The sequence below is a fragment of the Pinus tabuliformis genome, chromosome 5_2 (assembly GCF_031772625.1).
Source record: "Pinus tabuliformis cultivar Carrire ecotype Pingquan chromosome 5_2, CPIR1, whole genome shotgun sequence".
NCBI classification, from domain to species: Eukaryota; Viridiplantae; Streptophyta; class Pinopsida; order Pinales; family Pinaceae; genus Pinus; species Pinus tabuliformis.
The window spans coordinates 703,114,358-703,140,089 of NC_142306.1; the positions used below are offsets into that span (position 1 = coordinate 703,114,358).

General features: G+C 35.4%; 1 protein-coding gene across 2 annotated transcripts in view; it reads right to left on the minus strand.

Moving 5' to 3' along the window:
- Window positions 1-23,873, minus strand: part of LOC149161088 (uncharacterized) — a 36,469-nt gene extending 12,596 nt beyond the window's left edge. For both annotated transcript variants that reach the window (XM_089435478.1, XM_089435479.1), the window contains exon 1: window positions 23,235-23,873. In XM_089435478.1, coding sequence (XP_089291604.1) covers window positions 23,235-23,769 — 535 coding nt within the window. In that variant the 5' untranslated portion in view covers window positions 23,770-23,873. The remainder of the gene's footprint in view (window positions 1-23,234) is intronic.
- Between the last annotated feature and the right edge of the window lie 1,859 nt (window positions 23,874-25,732).

The following is a 25,732-nucleotide window of genomic DNA, read 5'->3' on the forward strand; positions in this document are numbered from 1 at the left end:
CCATCTCACTACAATCTTCCTATTTCTAGGAACGTAGATCATTATGTATTGGTGGTTTCACTATAACCAACGAGAAACCACTTCTCTGCAGTCTGATCCAATTTGGCGTGCTTCTCATCTAGCATGTGGCAATAAGCAACATTACCAAAGATCTTGAAGTGACTAACTTCTGGCTTCTTCCCTGTGAAGACCCCTTCTAGTGTTTTTTTTCCCTAATGCTCTATGAGGAGTCTTGTTTTGAATATACACTTTTGCGTTACATTCCTTTGCCCACAGAAACCTGGGTAAATCCTGGTCATATAACATTTCTTTTGCAATTCCAACTATATTTATGTTTTTTCTCTCTGCTTCCCCATTCTGCTATGGATTGTAGGGAGTTGTCCACTCTCTTTTGATGCCTTCCTTCGCAAAAAATCTGTAAATTTTTTATGAATATACTCTTCACCATTATTTGAGCGAAACACCTTGATCGTGTTCCTTGTTGCATTATCTACGAGAGCCTTAAACTCCCTAAAACGATTGAAGACCTCATCCCTGGTCTTCAAGAAGTAGATCCAGGTTTTCCTGAAATGATCATCAATAAAGGTGACGAAGTATTCGGCCCAACTGAGAGCTCTAGTGGACATCAGGCCACAAATATCCAAATGTATAAGTCCTAACACCCCAGCTCCCTGCTATCACTTCTTGGGAATGTTGCCTTAGCATACTTCCCAATCATGCATCCTCTGCACACATCATCGTGTTCCATGCCAAGTTCTGAAATCCCTGTTACTGTCTCCCTGAGCATCTTGAATGCTCCATGGTGTAGATGTCCCATTCTCCTATGCCATAGCTAATTTAGTTCCTCCCCTCTACTGCTATAACTACCTATCAATGCCATTGGAGTGTCGAGTTGCAACCTGTACAACCTGTTGCTTCGAACTCCAATACATCTCACCCTCTTCCAGCTCGAGTGTTTGACTAACACTTTCTTCCCTACAAAGTAGATATCATATCCCTCATGTTGTAACTCGGACACTAAAATCGGGTTCATACCCAATCTTGATACATGTAAGTACATCTGTAGTGCTGATACTTGCTCCTGACTCCTTCTGAAAATTGATGGTACCTATCCTTACTAGAGAACACTTCGTTCTGTGTCCCATCGTACTCTCAAAGTACATATGCTCCTCCTTGTAGCTAGACAAATATTCTCTAACCTCTGTCATGTGAGCTAACACTCCACTATCTATATACCAGATACCCTGTGAAGTTGAGCCTTATAAACAAGCAAATTCATCCTCTAACTTGGACGACAAATTTGAAGCTCCTTGAATGTCAATTTTGTCCATGGTCATACTGAAATTTACTGAAGACAAATTTGTGTTATTTCTCTTCCACGGATTCTACGCTAGCAAATTGCTATAAAAATTCTCTGTGCCCAGACTAGAAATATGCTTAACGAAAACATTGAGCTATTGTTGCTCCCTCTGCCTGCTGAAATTGATTTTTTGGACAAATCTACTTTTCCTGCAATTGCAACTCGAAAATCGAAGCCTTGCCCAACACTTTGCACTGCGTGGCTAGGCACTGCGCAACACCATAAAATTTTGGCTTGCTGCTCCCTCTGAAGAGAGAAGTTTTTTTGTCTTTTCTTCTGAGCTTCCCTACTTGATCAATCATGCTCTAATACCATGTGAAAATTTCATCTATTGCAGCAACTGAAAATTATTCTCCTAATTGTAAATTTAATTATGTAGTTTATTTGCTACGACAAACAATGAATAAAATCACAACTGCAATTTGCACCATAAAAATTCCACGGAAAATAAAATGCTAGAAACTGAGAAATTCTAGCACACACCCAAGAGTTTTAACACTGTTATTTTTGAACAATTGTCCCTGGAAAAACCCAATGCAGGAAAACTAGTGCAACAGATGAGTGTTTTATTATTAATCCTCAACAACAAATTTGAGTACAATAATTTGGATGCCAAAATGGCAATCGAATCTGAGAGAATCATTGGCAAAATTATTTGGAGGATTTATCCTCACCCCACAACTGATTTCAACGCCCGAAACTGGCCCCTAAAAAATTCACACTTCCTTCTACATCAACTTCTGCGCAGTGCTTGCTCAAGTCTTGCTGCTACTGCCTTCAGAAACTTTTGAAATCTACAACTCTGCTTCTCTCTAGATCTGGAACTGATTCACTGCTCCTCCTGTTCAAAATACCGACCACCAGCTACTGAATTGACTGCTCCTCTAGCTAGATCGAATTGCTTTGTTGTTGCTTCCTACGCAATCCTTGCACAATCTCTCTGGGCAAACTCCCACTTCCTCAATCTGACCTCTTTCGACACTGGAAACCTCCACCAGAATATTGCTTCACTCCTTTGCACCTGCTACTTGATCTATGGCTCAAATCCTCCTGCTGAATCACTCCACTATTGAAAAATCGATCTGCCTATATCACTAAGTGTCTGCACTGATGTGTTCTTCATCTACGCATCAACTTATTCTTATAATCTTCTGTTGGACCTCCAACGACCAAAATTAAAACTTAATCAAGGGCCAAGATCATATCAGAGTCGATCCTGTGAGTTTTTAGATGATTCATACTTTATCTTAATTAATACTGATTAATTAACCAGATTTCCTACATTCATACTTGGGAAATATTTAAAAATAGGCTAATAATATAATCGAGACACTTATAGGTGGAATTTCCATCAACAATTAATGGGTTATGAAGAACTCGTGTGTTTTAGCCTCTCCACAAAGTTTAGAGACTAAAACACCTCCGATGCTACAAAAACTAACATGACCAATTGCTGAAAGAATTAGAGCAACATAGTCTATGGTTGGGACGAACATCAAAGGACTATAGCCAACTCATAGAATTTATAGATAAGTATTTGAAAACTAGTTATGTGCTTATTCCATTGTACTCTTACATGGTTTGCATATTTGTGGTTTGAGTGTTATGATTAATTTCTAGAATTGCATGTTGTGGTTACTTTATGTATATATTATGGTATATGTTTGATAATTTTGTAATTTACAATATAACAATGGTTAAATATATATGTGGTTTTTGATCACGTCAGTATTGTGTGAGTGATGCCCCTTAGTGGAGGTCTGGGGACATTTTAGGCAGAGTTAGATTCTCTGCAACGACTTCTTTTATAACTTGCAATCTGTGTGGACTTGGATTTTGAGACTATGTCCTCTTTCTTAATTTTTGAAGGAGTAACTTGGACCCTTGTTCGTTATTGGTTGTGGCAAGGCACTATAAGGGCCATGGTTTTGGCACTTGGGAAAAGTATCTCTACAATTGGTGAGTAAGATCTCCCCTCACGTCATTTCCATTCATTAATATTTGAAGTCTAAGAGCATGGCCTCAAACCATATCACCCCAGAGTCATGCTCTCGACCTTAAAAACATTAGAATGAGGCAAGTGAAGGGGGTTGATGGGTCCTAACGCTGAAAATTAATGGGGTGGGCCCACCAGGCTCCCAAACTTTATGCCACTAGGTTTGTAGAGAAGTGGTGTGGAACACCACTCACTGTCATTGCTATGGTTAACTTTGTATTGGGTGAAGTGACAAGAGTTAGGTCAATTCACCTGTGGTTCCAAAATAGAACACTATCGCTACCCACCGCCAATCATTATGAGTTTTGGCATGTTGTGAATGTGATACATGCACGTTAATGGAGGGTGACTTTGATCCAACCAAGGTTCCAGTTCACAAAACCATGTGGTTGGGCCATAATCTACCACCATAGATTTGATTGTTGAGAACTTAAAGGGGCAATGTTGAAGATGAAATTGCTAGTCTGGCTAAGGGTCTAGTGCGAGAACCCTGCCCACTGCTCATTTTACGTTACTTGTTAGCATCCATATGCGGTGGGTAGGAATGTGTTGGAACACTGTTCTAGCGTGACATGGACTGCGGTGGGCCCTACTATGTTTTTAGCCTTCGAGCAATTTGGTTAAGAAATGAGGTTTGGGTTAATTTGTTCGGGTGGGCCTAGTAGAGCGGTGCTGGAAGTTATCAAGATAGTTCTCGTCGGTTGGATTCATTTAGTGACAGGACCACTCGTCGCCCATTGACACTGTTGGAGTGATATGTTTCTCAATCGAGTAGTGGCGATTGTTGATGAGAAAGTTTCGGTAAGTTGGGTCCATCCATTTCTGAGGAGGCCCTTGTTAAAACATCATCACCTCTGAACAACACAATCGTAAGGCGCTCATATCAACAATTTATGTTGATCCCAAAACCCCCCTGGTTTGCCAAAAGTTAATGGGGTGGCGGGGGGGGGGGTGGGTCAACATGGAGTTTCCCGCCATCAGCCCCCCATTATATTATGCACCATTTTCGACAATGTATCTAGGGTGTGGGACTGATCAACTATCGCTATTCACCCTAGGGCCCCCTTGGTCTACTGGGGGGGAGGGGCTTTCAAAACCAAATACCATCAACACTAAAATTTGTCGGGTTTGATTGGGTCCACTCACGTGGTGCAACACAATCCCAGGATGGAGCCACATGGTAGCCTTGTGTTGATGTGGCGTTATATAATTGGTTAGACTTCAAAAGGGAATAACTCTTAATACGATAGTTGAATTGAGATAAAATTTATATCGCCGAACATTTCTTGATGAGCAGAACACAAAGTTAGTGGTGGTTTTGAGTTTTAACGACATTGGAAATATTAAAATTTTTGTAACTCCATCTGCATGACAAACTATGGAGGTCAAGTCATAGGTAACACCTCGCACAAATCAGGATGGTCAAGGAGGTGGGAGGAGTGTTACAAAGTGATATCAAAGCATGGTTCAACATTGGACCTGGATGGGCTAAAAAACAGAGGAAATTGGAGCTCAAACCTAGGTTCATCTTATATAAAAATAAATCATTCCTGTAACTATTAGTTTAATTAAGGCAAAGGGCATGATCAAAGATCATGTCCATTCACCAAGAGGCACTTAGGGCTATATTTAAGCTTGGGCCTCTCACTTTGTAAACCATCCATTCAATCATTTATTAATAAAATATGTATCATTGCTGATAATTGCTGAGTATTCTACTGCATTTGGTATCAGAGCTAGTTGCTCCTCGGACTCGGTTGTTGTTTGACCCCATTGCGCACCTAGTCGCCAATTTCCCCCGCCCTCTTCTCCGTCGTCAAACCTGCAGCCATCCCCACCTTCTTCTCCGTCGTCGAACTGCACCTATTCCCTGTTCTCTTCTCCGTTGTCGAACCCTCTACCTCTATGTGCCTTTGTTGTTTTCAGGTATTTCCATCAGTTGTTGTCACTCCAACCGCAGGTACTGCTATCATTCTGAAACACTAAACAAACGCCCTTATTTATTTTAATCGGGGATTGTGGCATATATATATATATATATATATATATATATATAGTATAAAAAATAATTTCATTATATAATTAAATTAATTAATTTAATTTAATTATATATATATTATTAGAATCAAGTTACGCTGGATATGTATATTTCACCTTAGACCCGCTCAATGGCTTCATCAATGTCGATGGCCGATTTCAATAAAAGACTAGTAGACCTTGAGACTAAGGTGACCGGACAGGGTGATAAAATCGAAGAGCTCCAGAATACAACAAAGAGAATAGAGTCAACTTGAGGAGAACAAGAATGCATTTAAAAAGGATTAGGCAGACCTTTCAGTTAAGGTGGATTGAGCGATGGTGATGTTGACCTATATTTGTGACAATATGAAGATTACGCCCGATCAAATACTCCATAATAATGAGGCTACTCAACATCTCAATTCTCTAGATTCGTCAAAATCGTCAGACACACATGAGAATCCCGAGTCTCCAAAGGCATCTTCCACGCTTAATCAAGGAAATAGCAAAACGAATGTTCAAAATAGGCAACTCTGGAATCCATACACCAATATGCGTTTTCAAGTCAACACCCTTTTCTCACCCCGATGATAGCTACATATCAACGAAGAGGAAAACTTGAGCTATCCAAGTTTGACAGTAACGAAAAATGCAGCGTTGCTTGGTTCAATAAATTAGAACAATATTTTGAGATTTACGGTATTGACAATGATGACGGAAAGATCAGGCATGCTTCCATGCAAATGGAAGGCGAAGCATACAATTGGTTTATGTGGTGGAAAAAGATGACACTTGTGATCAGTTGGAGGAAATTCAAACATGTGTTCTTTAAAAGGTTCTAAGGTGTCAAGGAAGAAGAATTGTTTTTAGCACTCACCAGATTACAACAAAAGGGAGATGTGGACGAATACACTCGAGAATGGGAGACTTTAGCAACACGAGTACTTGGATTATCAGAAAATCGTCTCATTCAATCATACACCACGGGACTTAAACCCCATCTACAAGCAGAACTTGAGCTTCATGACATTACCTTGATAGAAGTAGCAAGACAAAGAAAAAGCTACTAAAAAGAAATTTGAAAAGATGTTGTGGTCAAAGGATGAAAGAGTATATTCGAGGCGAAGATTTCCCCAGTCTGCAAACACAGAGAATACAAAATATGTTCCACCACATCTTCGTGAAGGAGACAAAACTAACGTTGAAATGCAAAGGATGAAAGAGGGCAAGTGCAAACATTGTGGCGAAAAGTGGGACCCTAAAGATAGGTGTGCTAAAGGAAAAGAGACCAAGAACCTGTATAAATGTGAAGCAACTAATGAATCAGAAGTAGAAGAAATTGAAGATGCCCCATAATTCTCTCCAGATCTAGATGACGAGAGCATTCCAAAAGTATCATTATCGACTATGAGAGGTATATCACATCGCCAGACATTAAAATTAAAAGGAGATATCAAGAAGAAAAATGTAATGGTTCTCATCGATGCCGGTAGCACCCACAATTTTTTGGACTCAACCATGGTGAAGAGACTCAACATTTTCACATCTCCCATGCCCAACATGAACGTTATGGTATCCGATGGTAAGAGAATTGAAAAAGTAGGGAAATGACATAAAGTCAAATTGTAGATTCAAGAGTTTAATTTAGAATATTCGTTCTACACAGTACCATTAGGAGTGGATGTGGTCTTAGGTATCCAATGGCTACAAATCCTCGGTACTTACTGCGCCAACCATCAAAAGCAATTTATAAAATTTAAATGGAATGGGCAGAAATACAAATTATATGGGTTCTAGCCACCTGAGAACCAAATTGTATCATCATCCCAGATGATGAAAATGATTTGGAAGGGAGCGCCAGCCTATGTAGTATAGTGTCATCAATTAGAAATGTTAACTTTGAATCTAGTCAACGAAGAAGCACCAAAAGTCCAAGAGCTAATTCAAAAGAACGAAAAAGCATTCCAAGACCTTCCGATGAAAATGCCGCCTAAATGAGATATTGAACATACAATAAAAGTCAAAGAAATAGCAAATCCCATCAACATCAAACCATATCAATATCCACACCATCAAAAATCTTAAATTGAGAGATTAGTCCAAGATCTTTTAAAGTGTGGCATCATCTCAAAAAGTAAAAGTTTGTATACTTCTCTAGTTGTATAGTTCGAAAGAAAGATGGATTGTTCAGATTATGCGTCAATTATCGAGGACTAAACAAAATAACAATAAAAAACAAGTTCCAATTATTTTTATCAATGAAATGTTGGATGAACTACATGACATTAAATACTTCTCAAAATTGGACCTAAGGTCAGGGTATTACCAAATCAGAATAAGATTGGAAGATGTAGCAAAAACTGTGTTCAGAACACATGAAGGTTATTGCAAGTTTAAAGTAATGGATTTCGATTTAACCAATGCACCAATAACATTCCAAGCTACTATGAATGAGCTATTCCGTCCATATCTAAGGAAGTTTGAGTTAGTGTTCTTTGATGACATTTTAATTTACAGTGAAACTTGGAAGGGGTACCTACAACATTTGGAGAAAGTTATTACTCTGTTGGAAGAGCATCAGTTATATGCCAAGAAGTCCAAATGCACTTTTGGGGAGGAAGAAGTAGAATATCTCAGACATATAATATCCAAAGGAGTAAAAGTATATCCTATACAAGGGAATGGCCCAAACTAGTTAATATCTCCAAGCTAAGAGGATTCTTAGGATTGACAGGGTATTATCGAAGATTTATTAAAAACTATGCCCATATAACCGCACCCCTATCGAACCTTCTAAAGAAGAACTCATTTTGATGGAATGATGAAGCAGAACAGTGTTTTTAAGAATTGAAAGAAGTCATGTCTAATTCCTCTGTATTGGCAACTCCAGACTTCTCAAAACCATTTGTAAGTGAATGTGATGCTTCGGGTTTTGACATAGGAGCAGTACTAATGCAGGATGGTCACTCAATCGCGTTTGAAAGCAGAAAGCTCAATAAGCACGAATGTCTCAAGTCTACATACAAAAAGGAAATGCTTGCAATTATGCATGCATTAGCCAAATGGAGACAATACCTCTTGGGAAGTAAGTTCTTAATACGAACAGATCATAATAGCCTTCAACATCTCCTCCAACAAAAAAAACCATCTACAGAACAACAAAAACGGATAGAAAAAATCGCTACCTTTGACATGGATATATTACATAAGAAAGGGAAAGATAATGTAGTAGCTGATGCGTTGTCAAGGAAAGACGAAGAACCATCATTACTTGCAGTTTCAGTGGTTGTGCCTGAATGGCTTAATGAGATTTGAAGTGAATATGAAAAAGACCCTCAGAATTCAAAATTTGAATGGAAGAATGATATTCTATGGTACAAGGGAAGAATTTAACTAAATGTAGATTCCAAATTTAAAGCCAAGGTTCTCAAAGAGTAGCATGATTCACTGTTAGCCACACATGTATGATTTTTTAAAACCTACTATAACGCACGCCAGTCATTCTTTTAGAAAGGAATGAGTAAGGATATTCAAAAATATGTAGCCGAATGCAATAAATGCCAGAGAAATAAAAATGAGAATATTATGACACTCAGAATACTTCATCCCGAATCAGAAATGGGAGGAAATATCAATGGACTTTATTGAAGGTTTACATGTGTCTGACGACAAGGATAAAATTCTTGTAGTAGTCGACAGACTCATCAAGTATGCTCACTTTATTGCAATGAGGAACTCATATTCAACAAAACAAATCGTTGAGATATTTTGCAAAAATGTTATTACATGGATTTCCCAAGGTCATTGTGAGCTATAGAGATGCCAAATTTAAGGGTAATTTTTGGAAGGAATTTTTCAATCATATAGGAATGTATCTCAACGTGAGTTCTGCTTAGTACCCTCAAACAGATGGCCAAACAGAGGTTGTCAATAAATGTTTGGAAGCCTACCTACGTTGTTATGCCACGAACAAACAAAACAAGTGGGTTCAGTGGTTACACCTTTCTGAATGGTGGTGCAATTATACTTACCACACATCATCTAAAATTGCTCCATTTCAAGCTCTGTATGAGTAAGGACCTCCAAAATGGAAGGACTTTGCTATCATCCAGACGAAACTACCAGCGGTTAAAAACCAGTTAGAAGAAACCCAAAAAGTCATCCAAATTCTAAAAGAAAATCTAAATAATGCAAGAAATTGTATGCAACAACAAGCTGACCAAAACAAAATAGAGAGAGAATTTGAAGTTGGAGAATGGGTATTTGTCAAACTTCAACCATACAAGCAGTTGTCCTTAAAACAAAAAGGAAAAAATAAATTGGCACCAAGGTTTTATGGACTATATCATGTCAACAAAAATATTAGCCAAGTCACATAGAGTTTAAACCTTCCTGATAAAAGTCGTGTTCACAAAATCTTCTATGTATCCTGCCTAAAAAGGCACTTGGTGAACATCAATCAGCACGGACAACACTTCCGACTTTGGATGATGAAGGGTGGGTTATTCTAGAGCCAAAAGGTATCATATCCAACAGGGAAAGGAAGTTGTGATCACGAGTAATCAAATAATACTTGATCAAGTGGAAGGACTTACTAGAAAAAGAAGTTTTTTGGGAGACTGAAGCATTTCGTCAACAACATCCGTTGTTACATATGCTTTGAGGACAAAGCATCTTTTTTAGAGGAAGGCAATGTTATATAAAAATAAATTATTCTTGTAACTATTAGTTTAATTAAGGCAAAAGGCATGATCAAAGATATGCCCATTCACCAAGAGGCACTTAAGAGGCACTTAGGGTTGTATTTAAGCCAGGGCTTCTCACTCTATAAACCATCCATTCAATCATTTATTAATAAAATATGCATCATTGTTGATAATTGTTGAGTATTCTACTGCAGTTCAATGCTTGGACTAGATGGACCTTGAAAGAGAAAGTTAGAATAAAATCTAGGTTCAACATTGGACCTGAAGAGGCTCGCACGCAAATGATTAAAATTTATTCTTATATATATGTTGACCTTTAAATTTATAGATGTCATGTTTGCTAACCTGGGTAAAATGTTTATTTCAAACATACTATTGATATGGTTATGAACACACTTGGAATATGTGACTGACATGGATTTTAGATGTGTGAACAATAGCAAATCAACATGCTTCAAATCAACATACTTAGTGTTGGCATGACAAGGTAACAAGTTAATATCGTCGTGCTTAATATAACTAACAACCATGTGTGTGTGATAGCACATAAGAGGATACAACTTGCAACATGAAATTGAGGAATGGACAGCAAGATGGTGTAGTACAGGATGGACCGAATCCATCCTAAGCAAGAAGAGGAAGGTTCCCCTAATGGACCTAACACCCCCAGGATGTTGAGAGATGAATTGGAGAGTTACAAAGCAGAGAATGAAAGGCTCATTAGAAAGAAAGAAGAATAAGCAAAGCTAAACACAACGCTTCTATAACACCTGTCTGACATGCAAGGGCTATTGCAACATGGACCAACCTCTTGAGATATGGAAGGGTGTCATGCTAACAAGATCAGAGAGGAACCTCCTAGGGTTGGGAAGAAGAAAATGTCATTGACATGTAGAGGTTGCAGAGAAGAACACCTAATTCTTGAGTCCCCTAACAAACAACAACAAAAGAATAGTTCATGTAAACTCCAAACACATGAACTAGCAACCAACAATACCGAAAGAAGTAACTCAAAGAGGAAGAGAGATGAGGGAGCATCCCCACAAGCTTTCTAAAATAATGAAAAGTCCTCTTGAACTATTTATAAATATTTTTGTGATCTTGTAGTTGTTGGGGAAGACTGATAAAAGTCTTGTTCATGTGCTAAGTGCTCTTGTTTAGATATGTTGTGAATCAAAATGTTTTTCAATTCTTCATGTGTCATTGGCTACATGTTTTTTTTTGTTTTGTTGACTTTGAGCATGGCCATGCTGCTTCGTGTTTTCTATCATGTGTTTTCGTTGTTTCTCTTTTCTTTTCATTTTTCTTTCCTTCTTCATTTTCTCTTGGTTTGGTTTTTTGGTTGTGGGAAAGGGAAGGAAAGGAGTTGATGGAGAGAAGTTGAGTAAAACCCAACTAAAAGTTCAAGACCCTGATTAAATTTTGTGGATACGATAAATCACAATAGGGGACAAATGATGATAATAGACCAACCAATGGGGCTTGGATGGGTCCACAAGAACAAAATAGATATCAAAGTGACAACTGTGAAAATAGCATAAGAAGAAAGTTTCCTTAACTAAAATAGTGCTTGGCTGATATATGTTTGACATTATATGAATATGTGAATAATGAGAAAATGAGAAAGTATGTAATGATGCCATTTCATTTGAAATGACATTTGTTGAGTTCCATCAAAGTAAGAAGATAAGTGATTTGATTTTTAAAACTAATATGACTGTGTGAATGATATACTACTTGCTATGTTTTGTCTCTTGAGTAATATAGTGAAGTTATTTGATGGATTCCATGCTACACGTAGGATCCATTGGGCAAGTATGCAAGAATGACCTCCTGTAATTAACTACCATTATCAATGTGCTTATACTTATGCTTATGACAATTTTTGTGTGGATAAATGAAAACAATAGCAACTAAAATTTGACTCTAAAATTAACAGTATATGAATAACATGGAATATGTGCATGTATGACACATGATTTTCAAATGAATATGTACAAGTTCGGGATCTTGGATGTAGACATGCTTGAATTGGATACATAATGAAAATATATTTATAAAGTTTCATTCAAACCTACAAACAGCTGAATGCATAGAGTTATGGCTAAAATGTCAGGCTAAGACCATTATGGGGACCACTGAATATTGCAACAACGGGTACGCTAAAGGCCAACTGGACTCTTGCAAAAAGACTTTAGCTAAAAGTGTTGGTAATGACAACCAAGTAAGGCAAGCAATAAGCGAAGATAAAAAGGTAAAGGGAAGGAATTTGGTAAGAATTCTTTTCAGCTGAATTTGATATATGTTGTTTCAAATTAATGAATGATTCGCATCGATGCCTAGAAAGAGTACGGTTAAGGCAAGTAGCCTTTAGTGCGAAAATATTACAATGACTTTGTAACACATGCTAAATGAAATGGAGAACTAAATCACTTATGAATTTAAGATTGCATTTCTCATTTCTGACTCGTTGGTCTGGTAGAATAAATGTTTGACTACATTATCAAATGTTTGGAATAAATGTGATGTACATATGATGTTGCGATATTTTTATTTCAATCTAATTGAAATCAGATGGACTAATAGAATTGTTATATGTGCAATAATCCTGAGATCACTTTGGGATGATTTGGATCTTTGAAATGAAATGAATATATGTATGAATACTAATAGTGGTATGGTTGATTGAACGATCAGATTGCAGCTAGAGTGCTCAAATGGGATGTGAGATAAAAGGCACCATGACATAATAACACCGCCTATAAAGGATTCCAACAACATGACTACAAGTTTCACACTTACGAGATTTGGCGTCTGAATGAAGCAAAGTTGAAAATTTAAACAAAAAAAGGGTTGAATTTTTTAGTACATCTCATGGAAATTAAATGTTGTGACACAAGTGAAATGATGGAGCATGGAGCTAAAGAGGAATAATGTTGTGGGGAACATGGCAGCCCTATGACACTTTGTTTCTTTCATGGGGACAAGTCATAACCAATACCTTGACTATAAGACTCCGTGAGTAGTGCAATTAGGCATGCTAGACCATCAATTGGCCATAAGACTCCTTGAACATTACATTAGAGCATGCCAGACTGATACTTGGCTCTAAGACTCTAATTATTAACCCATGTGGGAAATCCCTTAGATAGGTAGACTATCGGGAATGGAGGTTGCCTAGGCCCAAAAGGATGAGTAGTTAATGGGGAACCTTGTGCAGGAAATCCCTTGGACAGTTAGACTTCCTAAAATGGGGGTTGCATAGGCCTGGAAGGGTATAACTGACTGGGAAACACTAGATTTGATTATCAAGCTTATAACTTGGAGTTGGTGCTCTGTGACTTGGAGTTTGTGCTCTATAACACCGGGTGTCAATCCTTGTGATTGTGTTTGAGACCATGCAACTCCTTGTCTAAGTCTATGTGGTTTATATGAAGCTCGGTGAATGACCAAACCCCTGGTGTAAAATTCCCTTGAACAATCATCACCTCAAACTTTTTGGTTCGGGCTCCAGGGTGGTCAACTACAAGAAAAATTGCAGTGTAACTGACCTATGATTGGATGGAGAGTTGAAGTCACTCCTCCAGTTTCTAGCTTATTTAACTCATTCAAATAAGTATAAATATTTATGTATACTTTATTTGTGAATGATAAGTTATGCTTAATCTGATAACGAACTAATATATGCTTCTATATGATTCATGAATGAATGCTTAAATATTTTTGTTTCTGTGGTTGACATCTTCTTGATATGTCCATGGCCATATGAATATCTAGTGTTGTTAATTCTGTTGTAGAGCTTGGAAATTAAAAATTATGTCATATGTCAAGAGTTATATAAATGTCTAGATAATGCTGAGATACTTAGTTTATGAATGCCTTAATACTGAACTCCACTGTTTACTCAAGATTGGAATGATGTCTTGTATGTCCATGAAATTTAATGAATCTGGATTGTGCTTTCCAATATTGTGTTTTGGTTGATATGTTAACAGTGTCTAATGTCCTCTTTCACTTGGTTGGTATGCTTAAGGAATGGAATAAGATATGCATTTTGCAGACTTATGTTGTTTTACTAGAGGACCTATAATTCCTCACACAATATTATCATCCTTGAATACTTGGATTATGGAGTTTGTTTCCCTATACATGAATTACATATATCTTGCATGTCTTACAACTAAATGAACATCTGGGTTGTGCTAAAAATTACTCAAATCATAAAAATGTGGTAAAATGTAGGTTTTACATATGCTCATGTTGCTGTGGATGAAAAATGTGGTGTTGAATGTTTAGAGATAATATATCATTTAATGGTTGGAACATAATCCCCCTTGAGTAGACATGCATCCTTACATCTTTCATGATTAGTTAATTGGTCAATTGAATGACTTTGTACTTGTATACTGGCCTACAAAGGGTCAACAAAGTTGTATTGCCTATAAAGCCTTCTCATACAACTTGTAACATTTGTTGACTTGGATTTTAAAACTATGCCCTCTCTCTTAAATTCTAAAAAATTACTAACTCAAACCCCTATTCATGGTCAGCTATGGCAAGTCACTATGAGGGCCATGGTTCTAGCCCTTGGGCAAAGTATCTCTGCAAATGGCGAGTAGGATCTCCCCTCACGCCATTTCCACCCATTGATACTCGAAGCCTAAGACTACGAACTCAAACCATAACACCCTAGAGTTGGGCTCTCGGCCTTCAGGCCTTTGGAACCTTAGAATGAGGCAAGCGAAGAAGCAAGTTGATGGAACCCAACATCGAAAAGTGTCGGGGTGGGTCCATCGAGCTCTCAACCTTCAGGCCACCATATTTTTAGAGAAACGACATGGAACATCACTTGCCACTAGAGATATGGTTAAATTTGTATTGGGTGAAGTGACAGGAGTTGGGTTGATCCGACCGTGGTTCTGAAACGAAACCTTGTCTCCCACTGCCCACAACCGTGAGTTCTAACATGTTGTGAATGTGATATGGGCACACTAGTGGCGAGTCAGGCCAATCCATCCAAGTTCCAGTTCATGGAACCATGTGGTTGGGCCATCACCTACTTCTATATATTAGATCATTGAGAATTTAAAGGGGAAATATCCAAGATGAAAGGGTTAGTTTGGCTAAGGTTCTAGTGCGGGAACCCTTCCCATTGGGAGACCACCCACCACCCCTTTTTCGTTACTTGTTAGTTTCCATATGTGATGGGCAGGAATGCATTAGAGCACTACACTGGTGTGAGATGAACTGAGGTGGACCCTACCAGGATCTCGACCTTTGGGAATTTTGTTTAATAAATAAGGTTTGAGTTAATGTGCTCTATTAGGCCGAGCAGAGCAGTGGCAACAATTGATGGAAAGTTTTCATTGGTCTAATCTGTTTAGTAATGGGAACACTCGTCTCCCATCGATGTTGTTGGAGTTATATATTTCTTAATTGAGAGGTGTCGAAATTTGACAAGAAAGTTTGTGTTGGGCGGGTCTACCCATTGTTATAGAGGCCCTCGATAAAAGGTCGAACCCTATGGATGGTGCGATAGAAAGGTGCTCAGATCAATGTTTTATTTTGATCTCAGACCCCCTTGGTTTGTCGAAAGTTAATTTGGGGTGGAGAGGGGGTCCAACATAGAGTTTCCCACCATGGGTCCCCCATTATATTATGCACCATTTTCAGCAATGCGTTTGTTGAAATTTGTAACTAGGTTCGATCTTCATAAATACATTGGATTCACAATGAAATGTACTTATCAAAAGAATGAATAAAATAATTTCATTATTATTGTTATGACTTATTAAAGCATGGGTTTCATGCTTGGGACAACATGTTTTAGGTCAAAGTCCCCACTGAGGACTTCTAGGATTTATTCTGAGTTATTAGAGTCATTGTACAATAAAAGAGACCCTTTTTGGGCTTTCGAATCATATAAAAATAATTATTTTTTATTCAAAAATGAATTTAGTCTACTCCACACCAAGTTAGCCTCAAGAAGATCAAGTCGACCTCTGCAAAATAGGTAATTCGACCTCACTGGAAGGCTATATATAGAAGGCAATTTGAATTCATTTGGAGAATCTCATTCTCTCACACATAGTTCAATATCTGAAGTTGGAAGTTGAGAAAGTGCAAAGTTGGAAAAGGGCTAGAAGGAGAGCTAGAAAGGAGTGAGAGGTTTTGGAGGAAGATCGAAGACCGCAAGATCGAAACTTTTTTACAACGCTCACTCACTTTTGAGGTGTATCAAGGGAGATCGAAGTTTTCCTAGTCTAGTCAAAGTTGTTGCTGCTACTGCTACTGGGTTGAAGCTGCTACTACATGTTGATGATGCTAGGTCGAAGTTGTTATTAACGAGTTATCATCTGCAAGTAGAATTGAGGGCTAACTTGGTGTGGAGTAAGTCTTTGTCTAGTTCAAGAGTCTTGGATTATCTGAAGAAACTATTGAAGGAAGAATTGTTGACTGGGTTTTCCCCTAGATAGGGGTTTTTCCCTGGCTGTCCACCTACATCTGTTGTCCTTGTGTTATTATTTTGGTAATTTCTTGATGAACTAAAAGATAAAAGGAAAACATAAAGATAAAAGAATCACAAGTAATTATCTATATAAGATAATCTTTCTGCCTTTCAGATTTTCTAACATGGTATTAGAGCTAAGGTGAAAGGAGGAAAAATGCATTTTTGAGTACCTACTGGAAGGAATCTAAGGGATTTATCAAGGGATCGTGTAAGGAGATCTAATAATAAAATAAGCTCACTATCTTCAAGGACAATGTCTAACACAATAAAGAGTGAGAAAAAATTGGAAGGAGAATCAAACTACAGATCTTGGAAGAAGAGAATTGAGCTCATTCTTGAAAAGAACAAGGTCTTGGATTTGGCCAAAGGAAAGGTAAAGAAACCTAGTGAATAATCCAGTGATGTAGACAAGGTGAAGTATAGAGAGTCAAAGATATTGGCCATGACATTGATGATAGAAAGCATAAAGGGCAATCTTGTCCCATACATTTCCAATATAGACCATGCTCAAGAAATGTATGAAACATTGTCAAAATTATTCACTATCAAGAACCTCAGTCAAGTAGCAAGTTTGAAGAATGAGTTAACGAATACAAAAATGGCAAAGGATGATACTGTGGCTTCCTTATTTGTGAGGATATCTAGAATTAGAGATGAATTTTAAGCCATAGATGAAATTGTACCGGAAAATGAGTTAGTAATCACTGCACTATTGGGATTACCACCTACTTGGAGTTCTTTTGCTTCAGGTCTCAATAGTTGGAAATAAGCTCATACGTTTGAGAAATTGTGGAATGTTTGCAACCGAGAAGAGATGAAAATCTCATTAGTATCCAATAATGGATAAGAAAAGGTTTCAAATGCATATTCTGCTTCTCACAAGAAAGGACACTCCAAGAAGTCAAGAGGGCAAAGAAGGAAGGTTAATATGTCCAAGATAGAATGCTACCAATGCCATAAAATGGATCACTATAGAAGTGATTGTCCTGACAATATGAAGAACAAGAAAAGAAGTAAAGCCGATTTTGCTGAAGAAGCATGGAAAATTTTAGGGGCTAATGTTCGCCCAGTGGGCTAATTTTCCATGATTTTTCCACAAAAAAGATTCGCCAATTTCCAATTTTATAAAAGACGATTCGCCCAAATTTTAGAATATAAAATTATTTTAGCTTAAAAATCGCCAACATTATATAGAGACTATATATAAAATAATTATAAATTTGATTAATTTTACAAATATATCAATAAACATTTATAATTTGCATATTAGGGATTAGTGAGATTCGCCAATGTTTTAAACTTCAAGAAAATTTTCCATCCTTAAAATTTTCCTTGTGAAGAAGGATCTCCAAAGAAGATTATGCCCGAAGAACTGGATATAAAGGACTTACACTACTAAGTCCTTTGATCTAAGCTTTATTTATTTCATTTTTTATTTTTAGTGTTTGTGGGTTTAACATATTTTGGAAAAACAATTTTATTTGTTCTTAAGGTTATAGGTATCCCTCAAGCATGGAGGGAGCCCTCACCAACCTCCAAAGATAAGTATCTTATTACTATTTTTTCATTCTTAGTCTTCCTTACTTATTCAATTTTGTTTGCATTAAAGAATAATCACATTTCTACTCTTATTTTCCTTGTTAATAAGAAAAACTTGCTAAATACTCAAGGAAGAACGCCTCACAAGACAAAGCATTGGAATTACAAGGTTTGTTAAGAAACAAGAGGTATGTTTTGAACTACAAGTTTTTGCTCTTTTCATGATATTCATTCTTTATAAACTATTACTAACATCTTTGTGTCTAGCTTTCTTGAATCTTAAAGATTCTTGTTTGGGTGATTCATCATTAGATAAATTTACCATCCTCGTACCTTTGATTACTCTTGTGGAACCCTAGAAAGGTTAGTTTGTGAAAACCCAAATTGAAGGGCATGTTAATGATTATGTGCGAAACCCTAACCTACTTAGGGTTATTGTTGAATTCAAAAGAAAATGTCTGATGCTTTGGTGGTGTGGGGAGTGAGGGAGGGGTGGCGTGGAGTGGAGAGGGGAGGGGGGCTAGGGTGAGCCTATAACGGATGGGGAGCGAGGGAGGTGGCAAGGGGGTGCAGAGGGGATGGGCGAGGCAATGAGTTGGGGAGGACAGAGGGAGGAGAGGGGGGCAAAGTTTTTTTTTCTTTTTTTCTTTTTTAATTTAAATATCTTTTAATTTTAATTTTTATTATTATTTTTTTAATTTTACCTGTATGATTTTTTTTTTTAACATTTTTTTATAATTTTAATTTTAAAAAATAATTGTTAAATTTTTGTTTTTCATTTTTTATTTTGTTTATTTAAAATTATTTAATTTAAACATTTTTTTATATTTTATTTTAATTGATTTTTTATTTTTTATTTTTTTCTTTTCAATTTTTTTTTGGTAATTATTTTAAATTTATTTATTTTTTCTAATGAGATTTTTATTTTTTATTTGTTTTTTTTTTTAATTTAAAAATGGTTTTAGATTTTTTCTTTTGGTTTGATTTGTTTTTCTTTAAATTATATATATATTTTTGAAAAAATTTCATTTTTATTTATTTATTTATTATTATTATTTTATTTTTTTTTTGCCCTTTTTTTAATTTTTATTTTTACAAGTTAATAATTATTATTATTATTATTATTATTTTTATTTTTTAATATTCTTTTGTGTTTGATTTTTTTGTCATGTTTTTTCATTTTTATTTTTATGTTTTATTACCAACTTGAAAATCACCAACATTTAAAAAAAATTATCCACAATTAATTCATTAGAAAATTTAAAGTGTAAAAAATAAGCCCTCTAAACAAAAAACATTGATGCTCATCAACACTTTTCAAAATCAAGATGAAAATCACTAACAAAAAAAAATGTTCACACTTGATACATAACAAAATTTGAAGTGTAAAAAATAAGCCTTCTAAAAAAATGTGTTGATGCTGCATCAACACTTTTCAAAATCGGCGTGAAAATCAATAACATTTAAAAATATTGTTCATACTTATACATAAAAATATTTAAAGTGCCAAAAATATGCTTAAAAAAAAGGTGTATTCTGAATCACCATTTTTCAAAATCGAGTGATTTTTTGCTACCCCAAAAAAAAGGGTACTACGTAATTTTCTCATTTGATCAGTAACTATGTTGGTTGCCGCCCCCTGGTGAGGGTGATCTATTTACCAAGTAACATGTAGTATCCACTGCCTCTGTCCAAAATTCTTATCTTAACCCAACACCACCGAGAATGGTTTTTTCCTCCATCAATATCATATTCATCCTTTCTGCAACACCATTCTATTAAGGTGTGGATGGAGGAGTCTTTTGCATTGCTATACCACACTTCTTATAGAATTTTGTGAATTTATTCCCACAAAATTCTTCACCGTTATTTGTTCTCAACACCTTAATTCTTTTTTCTATTTGATTTTCCATAAGAGCCTTAAACTCTTTGAATTTGTCAAAGACTTTAAATTTGTTCTTAATGAAATAGCCTATGTATTCCTCGAGAAATCATCCAAGAATTATGCATAGTACACAAATTTACCCAGTGATGGAACTGACAGAGGTTCAAACAATTCATTGGGCACAAATTGTAATATTCCCCCTAATCTTGTAGCACTAGTGGAGAATCTTACACAATTATGCTTCCCATATAAGCAATGTTCACATAAATCAAAATCTAAGGAGAAATTAGACATACCTTAGATGGTACCATTACCATGTAGTATTTGAAGGCCCTTCTCTCTAATATGTCCTTGTTTTTAATGCCACAACATATTTTTTTCATTTTTGTATTTGATTATTCTTGTTATGTTTTTTCATTTTTATTTTTATATTTTATTACCAACATGAAAATCACCAACATTTAAAAAAAATTATCCACAGTTAATTCATTAGAAAATTTAAAGTGTAAAAAATAAACCCTCTAAACAAAAAAGGTTGATGCTCATCAACACTTTTCAAAATCAAGATGAAAATTACTTAAAAAAAAAAAATGTTCACACTTGATACATAAAAAAATTTAAAGTGTAAAAAATAAGCCCTCTAAAAAATGTGTTGATGTTGCATCAACACTTTTCAAAACCAACGTGAAAATCAATAACATTTAAAAAAATTGTTCGTACTTATACATAAAAAAATTTAAAGTGCCAAAAATATGCTCCAAAAAAAAAGGTGTATTTTGAATCACCATCTTTCAGATCGAGTGATTTTTTGCAACCCAAAAAAAAGGGTACTACGTAATTTTTTCATTCGATCAGTAACTAGGTTGGTCACCGCCCCCTGGTGAGGGTGATCTATTTACCAAGTAACATGTAGTATCCACTGCCTCTGCCCAAAATTCTTGTCTTAACCCAACACCACCGAGAATGGTTTTTTTCTCCATCAACATCATATTCATCCTTTTTGCAACGCCATTTTGTTAAGGTGTGGATGGAGGAGTCTTTTGCCTTGCTATACCACACTTCTTATAGAATTTTGTGAATTTATTCCCACAAAATTCTTCACCATTATTTGTCCTCAACACCTTAATTCTTTTTTCTATTTGATTTTCCACAAAAGCCTTAAATTCTTTGAATTTGTCAAAGGTTTTAGATTTGTTCTTAATGAAATAGTCTATGTGTTCCTCGAGAAATCATCCATGAATTACGCATAGTACACAAATTTACCCAGTGATGGAACTGACACAGGTTCAAACAATTCATTGTGCACAAATTGTAATATGCCCCCTAATCTTGTAGCACTAATGGAGAATCTTACCCAATTATGCTTCCCATATAAGCAATGTTCACATAAATCAAAATCCAGGGAGAAACTAGACATACCTTAGATGGTACTATTACCATGTAGTATTTGAAGGCCCTTCTCTCTAATATGTCCCTGTCTTTGATGCCACAACATATTTTTTTCTCCAGATATTATAAGACTTTTTCCTTCCTTTGCTCCACTCTCAAGGACAATGGAATTGTTGCACCCATCACTATCAGTGTTTCTTACCAACTTATATAGAGTCCCAATCCGAACTCTTCTTAGCAATATCATTGCTACATGAAGATTTCCACCGTCACGAAATTGATGATGATAAAAGCTTTTGGTATGTTGTGTGTTATTCTTACTGGAATGCTCAACATTTCGGGTGAACACTTCACCCATATTTTGGGACATAAAGCTTTATGTCCCTAAAGATGGCTGAAGTGTTCACCCGAAATGTTGGGAATTCTAGTAAGATTACCAGAATCTTTTATCATCATCAATATCATTGTTCTTCAAACCATCCTATGGGTATGCACCCATCCTTCCACCCATCAGCTTTGGCTTGACCTTTCTTCATCCTATAATTATGACAATTGATTCATCTCTTAGTAAAACATCATCACCATCATATCTTTCTCATTCACAAAACCAAATTGAAGAAATGTCATGGTCCATCTGTGGAATGTGTCTGGGACTAGATTGTATCTGAGTAATTATGATGTTAGGAGGGTGAATGATACGAGACTAAATTCTCTGAGGTAGGAAATCAATGTGCACATGATAAAGGAGAAGAGAATGATGAATAAGGGCCCAAGTGATGCCTATCAAGATTGGCCTTTGCTTAAGGGCCCAAGTGATGCTTGACAAGATTGGTCTTTGCCTAGGGCCCAAATGATGCTTATCAAGAATATAGACAGTGGGATAGGAATAGAGATGAGATTTTGTCAAGAATTATTAGTCCAAAAAAAGATGATATTTTTCTATGGGTTGAAAACACTTAAAAAAATTTTGAACAACTTTTTTATATTTAATAAAATTGAATAATAAAATTAAATAATTAACAAAGAAGAAAAATAAAAAGAAAAATTAAATAAAAAAATTGATGATTTTTCCTTTTAATTTAAATAATAATAAAATTATATTAAATAATTAAAAAATGATAAAGGAAGAAATTTTGTTCACAAATTTTATTTCGTTAGATAGAATTTTGTTGTGATAAAAATAATAATAATCACTTAATTACATAATAAAATATATAAATAACAAATTAATATTAAAAATAACAAATTAATTCGAAAGGTAAAATAAAAAAAAAAATGAGATAAATGAACTTTTCGATTTAAATAACAATAAGAAAATGAGAACTCTTTCATATCTTTTCTGTTATTTGCAATCATTTAAATGTGATTCTTCCAAAACAAATATCTTTAAATGAGGGTTTAGAAGAGTTTCAAAACTCTAAATGGACAAGTCTATTGAGGTGAAGGAATTGCTTGAATGGTTATTTTTTGTAGGAATTTGTAAAAAAAATTCAACAAATCTTGTAGAAACAGTGTTTAAATCGTGTTTTTGAAAATGGTAATAAGTTCGATACCATCAAAAACTTCTGGAATACTCAAAATCTTGAATTTAACAACTTTAATCTACCTTTACAAAAATCCATTTCTAAAATTTATCAAAATATTCCTGATTTTAATGGCAAAAAAAAAACATAATGTAGTTAAACTAGGGCATTCTAAACTACCACTAGCAGGCATTTATAAGCTTTTAGTTTGACTCTCAAAATAATAAACTTTGGCGAACATTACTTCCAATCTTGAAGCAATCTCAGAGAGTATCATGTCTGTCAGAGATACGGAATAATACATACCTGGGTCTGAGCCTATTCCGATTAGATTCACGAGATTTGGATGACGTGGCAGCCTTAGAAGCATAGATAACTCTTGGCCGAAGAGCGTGGAATCAACATTCAGGAGTTTTTTGACGGCGCCGATTCTTCTTCCTCCCAATTTGGCACGGTACACACGTGCAAAGCCGCCCTCGCCAAGTAGATTTGAATCTGAGAAATTGTTAGTGGCCACAATCAGATCTCTCACACGATATGTGACCCACGATCCAGGGTCTATAGGCGGCGGAGGCCAACAGCACCAGCAGCACGTCCCTAAAATCAGCGGCACTGCCGCCACCTGTGCAATCACTACAATATGGTCGGCTATCAAATTTGGTAATGGAGCCTTTGCCAGTGATTCAGGGAGACGAGCCGGAACCGTGCCAGATGTGAACGAAAGGAACAAGACAATGTTGAGCATCGTACCATAATCCATCCTCCAAAGGAACAACACAATTCTGAGCATCGTAACCAGAAAGAGAGGCTCTCGGTAGCCACTCAAAGCCGAATAGGCCATCTTCGGACATAACCCGCCTTGAGGGTTTGTCCAGGTGATCTGTAAAAACTGCGTTATAAATGTCTTGTTAACTTTGCCTGGAAGGTAAGAGGTGGCATCGAGGAAGTATCTGAATGAAGGGAGGAAAACGGAGTCACTCAAATTATTTTAATAATAATAATAATATCGATTTTTAAGGTCACAGCCAAGTCAGACACCAAATTGGTGTATGAGACCCCCTTGTTTATGGGACAAGGGACCCACCTCCGCGCAGCGATTTGACTGCTAAGTCTACGAAGGCATACATACTCTACCCCCTCTGGTTTTGAATCTCTGACCTCTTAGGAGGAAACACATGCTCTTAACCATTAGGCCCACTTTATTTTAATGATAATAATATTTTTAGATTTTAGACTTTTGTGATTTATATTGTAGATAAATGTCTTTTTGATTAATCACATCATAATGTGGTTTATTTTTACAACAAGGTTTTATTATTTTATAGTGTTAATAAATACAATTTTAAATTGTACTAATATTTGAAAAAATAAAACAAATTGTATTTAATTTGTTTTGATATAATTAAAATCTAGGCTTTGGTTCCTTTCATTCCAACCATGTCATTAGAGAAGTCCTAGAAATTGAAAAACAACCTACAACTTTAATAGAGAAAATGAGTACCAATTAAACCAAACCAAGCTTAGAAGCCCACTATTCATCTCTTATTCTCTAAAACCAATTAACCTTCTAACCCTTCTTCAACACTCTTCCCTTTTTATGTTCTTTACACTTACCTATTCTTCGGTGCTCTTCCTTTTCTTTTTTCTATTTCCCCATCCCTTACTTTTCCTTTCTATTTAATTAATTCCTAAATAAAAGTTTTATATCCCTTTACCCCACTTTTTAATTCCATTTTAAATTCTATCTAATTCTATTTTCATTAATTCAGCTTCTTCTTTTTTCTTTTTCTTTTTTATATTAAAAACTTCTAGTCATAAATTAATTTATCAATTTTATATTGATATTATTTTAACCAAAATTAAATAAATAAAAAAATTTTGGTCACAATTCTCGGACCAAAATCAAATATTTTTAATCTCATTCTTACTAATTAATTAATATTTTATTATTAATTCATCTCATCTAATTAATAATATTTCATTTTTATTCCTTCCATTTTAATTCTTCTTTTTAATTTAACTGGTTTATATTCTTAAAATTAAATTTTAATTTATTATAATTATTTGACCATTTCTCTAAAACAATATTATCAAGTTGATAAAAACAGCAACACTGCCGCCACCAAAAATACTAGTCACTACAATCACTTTCAGAATAAGGGAAATGGGGGCATTGAGTCGAGAGGTTTATTCTACAGCCTAGTGTGATGTGTAACGCTGTCCGTACGTCATCAAAGTTGAAAAATAAAAATAAAATTAAAAAATCTAAAAAAAATAAAAAATTAAGTAACTATACAAAACATTTGCTCATGTCAAGCAATTTTTTTTTTTTTTTTTTTTAAATTTAAAAAAAAATAACTATATAAAACATTTAAATTATGTTGGCTCTTAAAAAAAATTACATGTGAAAAAATTAGATCCCACTAGGCTCATGTTACAGCCTAGTGTGATGTGTAAGGCTGTCCTACGTCATCAAAGTTGAAAAATAAAAATAAAATTAAAAAATCTAAAAAAAATAAAAAATTAAATAACTATACAAAACATTTGCTCATGTCAGCCATTTTTTTTTTAAATCTAAAAAAATAACTATATAAAACATATAAATTATCTTGACTCCTAAAAACAATTACATGTGAAAAAATTAGATCCCACCAGGCACATGTTAGATATGTATTTAAGCTTGATCTATACTAGTAGTCATTGAAAAAGGAGTTGTCTTTACTGCGATTTTTTGGAAGCTTTTACCGTAGGTTTTTCAGGGCTAATTTCTCTAAAATCTAGTAAGAATTTATTGAAATCACAAG